The sequence below is a fragment of the Vitis riparia genome, unplaced genomic scaffold (assembly GCF_004353265.1).
Source record: "Vitis riparia cultivar Riparia Gloire de Montpellier isolate 1030 unplaced genomic scaffold, EGFV_Vit.rip_1.0 scaffold303_pilon_pilon, whole genome shotgun sequence".
Classification (NCBI taxonomy): Eukaryota; Viridiplantae; Streptophyta; class Magnoliopsida; order Vitales; family Vitaceae; genus Vitis; species Vitis riparia.
This window is the reverse complement of record NW_023269666.1, coordinates 50,371-58,501: the sequence shown is the minus strand read 5'-3', so window position 1 is coordinate 58,501 and position 8,131 is coordinate 50,371. Positions and strand designations below refer to the sequence as shown.

At 32.0% G+C, this 8,131-nt stretch overlaps 1 protein-coding gene across 1 annotated transcript; it reads right to left on the bottom strand.

Annotated features, from left to right (window-relative positions):
• Positions 1–5,857: 5,857 nt before the first annotated feature.
• On the bottom strand, positions 5,858–8,131 carry LOC117909740 (coatomer subunit beta'-2-like). The gene is made up of 10 exons (XM_034823800.1): positions 8,065–8,131; positions 7,921–7,941; positions 7,739–7,800; positions 7,580–7,634; positions 7,288–7,324; positions 6,877–7,202; positions 6,664–6,795; positions 6,425–6,573; positions 6,241–6,309; positions 5,858–6,107 (listed from the first exon to the last, which is right to left on the bottom strand). Exons 1-10 carry the CDS (start codon positions 8,065–8,067, stop codon positions 5,987–5,989), a joined length of 975 nt encoding a protein of 324 aa, XP_034679691.1. The 5' UTR covers positions 8,068–8,131; the 3' UTR covers positions 5,858–5,986.

Below are 8,131 nucleotides of genomic sequence, written 5' to 3'. Positions count from 1 at the left end.
AAGGTCTCACCTATAGGTTAAAGTCTCTTATTATTTTCACCACATGCTCAATATTCTCTTAAGGTTGAGAGTTCATGCAACATAATAGCTTGGTGAATCATGACAATCCGATAGCCTTACATCATAATTCATCATAGGTTATATCCAATATGTAACCATATACACTAGTGCACTCACCATGAGAAGCTCATCCCAATGACTAAGACGAGTCATCTCTCAAATTAAGAGGTAGTGCACTATAACCTCTATTAGCTTGCTCAAATTAATGAATCGATTAAGAACTACTTATCATCTTGTAAAGAACCCATGACTTGTATCTTTTGTGGAACTCATAATGCACCTAAATCATGTACAATGTAATTGATATGGGTTTGAATGATCAAATTAATATCTATGCATAAAGTGGATAGAAAGTGGAAGAAAAACCTAACTTTGTTACATCATGTCTTGATTTAATTTTAAGGATTCTATCCCAACAAACTCCCACTATATGGTAAGGAATGGAGATGTGAACAGGTTGTAAACCTAGTTTCTGACATATTCACATATAGAGGTGTCCAACACACGTATTGAAACCAAAGTTAGACAAATGAAAATAAGGTAAGAGGTATATTAGTTTGTAATATATCGTAGAGGATCTCAAGAGTTACTACTTATATTTGTTGGTACAAATGTTAAATCTTTTGTCAAGACTATATGATGAGTAATTAGGCAAATGATGAAATAGACTAAAGATTACTAAGCGAAAATCCATATTTGCACAAAATACTATAGATTTAAGAGTATAAACACCTACTATCCCTGAAAGTTCTAATACATAAGTTCATGCATGTAGTGGGCGGATTGTATCCCATAGATTATATCTAATGAAGCAATGAGCGATGTTGATGCTCATTTTTGGGAAGGAGTTATAGAAGAAGAGTTGGAATCCTTGTGTTTTAACGTAGTCTAGATCTTGGAAAAGCACCTAAAAGGTTAAATCCCATAGGTGTCAGTTAGTCTACAAAAGGAAGAGTGGAGTATATGGAAAGGGTGAGACTTTTATGGGTAAGGATGTAACTAAAGGTTATAGTTCAAAAGATGTTTTTGACTATGAGGAAATCTTTTCATCGATAGTCATGCTCAAGTCCATCAAAGTACTCTTATCTATTATAATGCATTCAATTATGATGTATGTTAAATGGATGTTAAGATAATGTTCTTGAATAACTATCTTGATAGGAGCATTTGTATGATGCTACCAACAGTTTCATAGCAAAAAGCTAAGAGCATCTAGTATATTGCAAGTTACATAAATTCATTTTTGGATTAATGCAAACATATTGCTCATTAGACAAGTGTTTTGATAAAGTAATTAAGACTCTTAATTTTGATCAAACAAGGATAAGTGTTACTTATAAAAGAATATGGAGGCAAGCATGGTAGTGTCTTAAATCTTGAATGAAAATGACAATCTAGTCACTGGGAATGATGTAGGGTTATTGTCATCAATCAAAGATTAGTCCACTTTAGGATCAGGGTATTGGATGGATGTTAAGTATATACTCAAGTATCTTAGGAGAATGAGGGGTTATATGCTTATGTGTCATTGCAATGAGTTAGTACCCTTAGGTACACAAATTTAAACTTCCAATCTAGTAAAGACTCTTGCCGGCGTGCCTCTAGGTATGTTTACTCCCTAGGTGGTATATATTGCTACTTTTGAAGCAACAAAGAAATTCATTTAACTTAGAAAGTCCTTCATGAGACTCGGGGTAGTTTGTTCTACCCATGATCCTATTTTGTGATAATAGTAGATCAGTGACACAATTTAAAGTACCAATAAACCACCAGAAAAGAAAACAGATAAAGGGGAAGCACTACATGTATTGTGAGATAGTTTATAAAGGTGATTTGATTGTGGAGTCTATTTTTTCTATATGCCCAATCTATTTTTAGAGCTAGTGGGAGTTTGTTAGGATAAAGCCCTTAAAAGCCCAACCTGATATAACAATAAATGGATTTCATTAGTATTTACATTGTAATTTTGGTTTTCCATTCACTATCCCATTTATGCATTATCTATGTTAAGTATTCAAACATATATCACTTTCATTGTATATGACTTGGGTGCATTAAGAGTTGCACGAAAGATCTAAGTAATAGATTCCTTGCAAGTTGATGACTTGTGCATTAGGAGTCAACTTTATAATTAGATTATAAGAGAACTAGCATTTTCCTATGGATCCCAATGGTGCCCACTTGAGCTTATATTCCTTGGTGGCATATTATTTAAGGGTTATTTAAGTTCTTTATTTTTATGTATGTATAAGGGCATTTTAGTAAATACATAATGTTACACGACAGCTTATGAATAGTCTTGTTGGACTGAGCTAATTAATTAATCAAGGCCCAATAGAACTAATTAATTAAGATCTAGTGGGTTAAATTTAAGTAACCCAAACCCAAGATGGGCTCAAGTCACTTAAACCCATAAACAAATTTATACAAAACCCCTTAATAGGGCTTGCAACTTTTTCTTATTCAATCTTCTAAGGATAGAGCCCTAACCTCCATCCCTATAATGGGAATTCCACCATCCTCACTTGCCAAAGTTTAGGAAAGCGCCATTAGGCAGAAGATCGCAAGAATTTTGAGATTTGTAGCCTGCTTCACCAATTAGAATCAAATTTAAAACATCCAAATCACAATTATTGTTGTTAGAGCACCTAGATGTAAGATTCATTGTCATTATTTCTTACATTACTTATATCTAGTATCCTTAGGATTGTGATAGTATGCACCCCCATGATCTAGAGCTTGGAATGGATTTTTCTTGGAATTCCAATATATTTTATCTTGGAATTAATATTTTCATAGAAATTTATTTTCCATCAAATTACTAAGTTTCCTTAAAAAAAATTTCTTAACTTTCTTATTAATAAATTATCTATTATGAATCTTTCAAAAATATTTATTCTCTTAAATTGGAAAGCATGCATAAGGAAAATACTATATTTGTAAGATTTAGAAAATAAGAGCATTTCTCCTAAAAAGAAATTTTTTATTCTTAAAGATCTCAAAAATATTTTTGAAAATATTTTAAGGATAAAATCTTTAAGAATAATTTTTTATAAAAAGGAAAAATTACTCTTAATCTATTTCAGAAAAAAAAAATCCTTATTACATGTATTTTCCAATTTAAGTAAATGTATCTCTTTGAAAAAAAAAATTCATAAAAAATTATTTTTTTATAAGGATTACCAAAAATTTCATTTTATTTACATGCTTGCATATTCACATTCATATATAACCATACTTATATAAGGAAATAAAAACATATATGGAAACAAAATAAAAGGAGTATCATAGCCAAGGGATTTTGTTGTGAACATTTTTGGCAGAATCTAGCATCCAACACTCGTAAAAAACGCATCGAAATGGTAGTCACAAAACCAGATTATAAGTCAATATGGAAATTGATAAGTGGAGACCGAGAAACTTGTAAGTTTGTTTAATTATTCTTTACACTCCTATAATGGATGCAAATTGGAAAAAAATTCCATATTATTTAAAATTGTATAAGAATTCCTTTTGTTTTATTCCGAGTTCTTAAAGAAAAAAGTTTGAAAATGGGAAACTATTAAATTATTATGTTTTGGAATGACTCTTTTAAAGAGAGTATTAAAAATTGTTGTTGGAAAGAAAGTGATTTTTATTGAAGAAAATATCTATTAAGTTATTAAAGTGATTTTTTTTTCTCCTAAGAATATTTTTCATAACAATTTTCTGTTTTTTGAAAACTTTAATTAAAAATATATTTTGGAAAGTATGCAAAGTGAAAATATCTAAAAACATGATTTTAAATTAATATTATAATATTTTTTTATTTCCTTAATGTCAACAATCAATCAAGATTCTGCTAAAACATAAGAGATTTATGTTTTTATGGAATATTAAGTACTTTTAAGTATTATAGTATAAAGATTATGAAATGATGAAGGGAATATATTGAAAATAAGACGGTGGGAAAAACTCTCTTTCTACTTGTCCTTTGTTTATTTGTCTTTCTCGTCTCTAGATAGTCATAAATGATAATTATTTTGAAACTATTACATATAAAACATAATTCCTATTACTTAATAATTTAAATTGACTTGACATTGAATTATTGAATTAAAACTTATTATTTATTTTTTACATTAAGTATTAAAAGTACAAAGATTGTTTGGTAAAGTTAACTTAAAATTGATTTTCAATCATGAAATTGACACATTTACCCTTATTAATTTTAATTAATGTTTATTTTCAATTATTTTAACTTATATGTATATTCATTAATTTTAAGCAATAATGCTTTTTATAAAACATCGATAGGTAAAGTATTGTCGATATATAAAATAATCATAAAATATTTATTATAAAAAATGAGTTACAAATGCAGAATTATAATTCTAAAATATATTCTCACAAATGTGAGTCTCAAATAAGAGAAAAACGATATAACATTAAATATAACTTAATTATTTGGATTTATAAGTTAAAAATAACTTTAAGTTATAATATTAAGTTATTTTATTAAATATTGTTAATTTATTTAATAACTTAAATTAAATTATTAAATTGATTTATCAAACAACCTTTACCTTCACCGATCGGATATTATTTATTAAATAAAGGTCAACAACGCTAAAATTTGGAAGAGATTACGAATTCAACCAAAGAAATTCCATAATATTAAGATGGCAATTATTTTCAAGTCTGATCCACATAGTAATTCCAAGCTGACCTATGGATGCCAATCCAAAGAGCACACAAAATAGAGCATTACAACGATTCTATAGTTTATTCCAATGTTTTCAGAACCGGACCGGTGATCGAACCGGAAAAGTTACCGGTTCACGGTTCACTGGTCGGACCGGCGGTCGAACCGCTATCGAACCGCTATTGAACCGGTGACGTCATAAATATATAATTTATATATTATTAAAATTAAAAATAATTATAAAAATTTTAAAATATATATGAATAAATTAAACATCAATAATATTATTTTATATATTTGATATTATCAAATTAAATCATATTAATATTTTAAATTTTATTAAATGAAATATGTATAATATTTAAATGTGAATATATAAAAAAAATGAAAATTTAAACTAATTTCATAATTTTTAAAAATATTATATTGTTTTTATTTAATATTTTAAAAAAATTTAAAATGTAATATATATTGTTTTGTTTGGCATATTTGTTAATAAAACGCATGTAGCCGAGTGGTGCCTTAGGTGGACTATGGTAAAAGATTGGTCCAAGGTTCAAATCCTCTAGGTGGAGTTTTGTTATGTTTTTTTTCATTGATATTTAGCAATCCCACATCGGAAAGTGAGAGAAACAAGGAGTCAAATGACTCTTATAAAAGCCTTCCTCAGCATTGAATTGGCATGGTCTTGTCTTGTGGGCTCAAAAAAAAGCCTACAGCAATTGGAGTGGGCATGTGGGCTGTGTCATAAGACAGGCCCAACATGCAATCCTTCCTTTCATGCTTACAATGAAAGGGTAGTGTTTTTATTTTGTTTTTTTTTTTTTTTTTAAATTAAAATTATTTGAATCGACCGGTTCCCTTGGAACCGGCCGGTTCGTCCGGTTCACCGGTTGAATCGCCGGTTCGAGCGGTTCAACCCCGGTTCGATCTCCATCCGGTCCAAATGACTGGATCGGACCGGAATGGTGACCGGTCGACAGTTGGACCGGTCGGACCGGCCTGTCCGGTCCGGTTTTTAAAACATTGGTTTATTCCTTCGAGTTGCTTTTAAGCACACCCCGAAGACAGGGATCTTGAAAAAGGGAGATAATAATTAGGCTGCAACAAATATTTTCATCAACCATAGAAGCTGCTTTTACTTGATATTGCTTAATATTACGACTTTATTCTTTCCAGGTCATCTTCTACTCAAAGATAAGAGTTAATCAGGACACGCCATAGTACATAATGGTAATACTATTAGTTGCACAAATCAACATTTCTTTTTCTCTTCCTCCTCAACCCGGATGCCCATGGAACCCCAATGTGAGAACCGAGAACTTTTACCATAATGGTTCCTTTGTCATAGCCAATCACAATCCTGTTGAGAGAAGAAATGATATCAGGAGGGAATAGTGACAAAAACAATTTGTTTCTTGTATGCTTTTGAGCATATCAGCAATCTTCGAACTGATGAGGGAATCATGAAATAAAAGATGAACAAACTCAACTACCTGTTTGATCCTTTCATGCACCCAAAAGCCCAAACTCTTTCAAAACCATAGTTCAGGGTGTTCTCCAGCCTGCAGTTTGACAAGGATGGTTAACAAAGATACAGAATTTCTAGCTATAAGAGAACACCCAAATGCCCAGTAAGCTTCTTGCTGATAAGAAAATTTTGAGCCATGAAACTGTTACCTGTAAGTAGCTCCATCCCATATGTGAACATTTCCATCCTCAGAACCTGTAATGATGAGGGGAAGTTCAGGGTGAACACACACTGCAGAAACATTATTTGTGTGGCCTTCCAGTGTTTGTACACAACTCTTGGCTTCATAATCCCACACCTGTTTCCGGCGGATTTATCAACGACTCAACCAATATTTTTGTATACATATGATCTACATAAAGCTGTGAAAAAGTATTGAGTTTTAGACCTTAGCAGTGTGGTCATCCGAACCCGAGATCAGATATGGTTTCGAGCCTCTCATGAAGTAATCAATGCAATTCACTCCTTTTGAATGCCCATCCAGTGTAAAGTCTGGCGCAGGTGAGCTGAGATTCCAAATCTGAAAACAGGCAGTATTGCCTTACCGTGACCAAGAAAGAGTAAAGAATTAACCAAACAACAAATGAGAATTAATTTTGACCTTTATGGTGCCATCAAGAGAAGCACTTGCAAAAGTGTTTGCGTCGTTGGGACTAAATGCCACTTGCATCACATAGTGGGCATGTCCCTGGAACGTTTGAGTGCACTCCCAACCCTTCTCCCAATCCCAAAGCTTTATTAGCATGTCATCAGAAGCTGACAGCACATATGGAAGGGTAGGATGGACTGCAACACTCCTAATGAAATCAGTATGAGCCTCAAATTCTGCAATCTTCTCCATTGTATTGTAGTCGAAGACGCGGATAAACTTGTCATCAGCCCCAGTAACAACCCATTGTTTGCATGCTATAAACTTTGCTGACCGAACTGCAAACATACATTCAATTGTTAAACAAGGAACTATGCATTCAAGTATCTTCAGGAAAGGCGAAATATGTATCTGCATGGGTACCTGGTGATTCCGCGACCTTGAAAGACTTTACATGTTCCTGGAATATATAGCACCTAAGTGTAAGCACTAAATTCAAGAAAATTTTCTATCAATGAAGTAAAGATTGACTTCTATTCGGAACTGACCGATCATCCAGTGGGTGCCATTTTTGCACCGAAGCTCAAGATTCATATTGTAAATATTTAGTTCCTACCGGCTTCTAGGATGGTACGTAAAGACTATTATGATCACAATGGTGAAAACCCGCCAAAACTAAGTGGTAGTTCCAGATACAAGATCACAAATTCGATACCTGTGAATGGTAGTTCCAGATATACACAGTTCCTGAATACAAACTTGCTAGAATCCTGCAGGAAGAAGATTAATCATGCAACATGCTTCAGTAAAACAATCAAACAGTTCCATTGATCACATTGGAAGATTGTGAAATCAAAGCAATTCATAACTATACCATGATTCCTTTGGATGCAGATCCACAGATTTTACTCTTTCCGATTGTTGAACAAGTTCTTTCTGGCCGAACAAACAGTTACACTCAGCATGTTATAGATGAATTTACAAATTTAAAGAAATGAAAACTGAACCTGACTTAAAAAGAATTTGAAATAAATAAATAATAAATATTTGAAGTACCTCAATTTCCAATACGGGGGCCTGTGGTATACGAAATTAATATGAACAAAAAAGAAAAAGATTTGTTAATCAAAGCCAGTTCTTGGGCTTTTCTTCTGAGAATGATGAAAATAATAATAATAATAATAATAATGATGGACTCACCATTTTTGAGGGTGGAAAGCTGCAAAACTTAAGTGATCGACAGTAGAAGAGAGAATATTGTAGAGGT

Coding starts and splice junctions, on each gene's coding strand:
- LOC117909740 (XM_034823800.1), bottom strand. Junction 7,801..7,920: donor CCCCCGTATTGGAAATTGAG/GTACTTCAAATA, acceptor TTGTTCGGCCAG/AAAGAACTTGTTCAACAATC. Junction 7,203..7,287: donor CAAGGTCGCGGAATCACCAG/GTACCCATGCAG, acceptor GTATGTTTGCAG/TTCGGTCAGCAAAGTTTATA.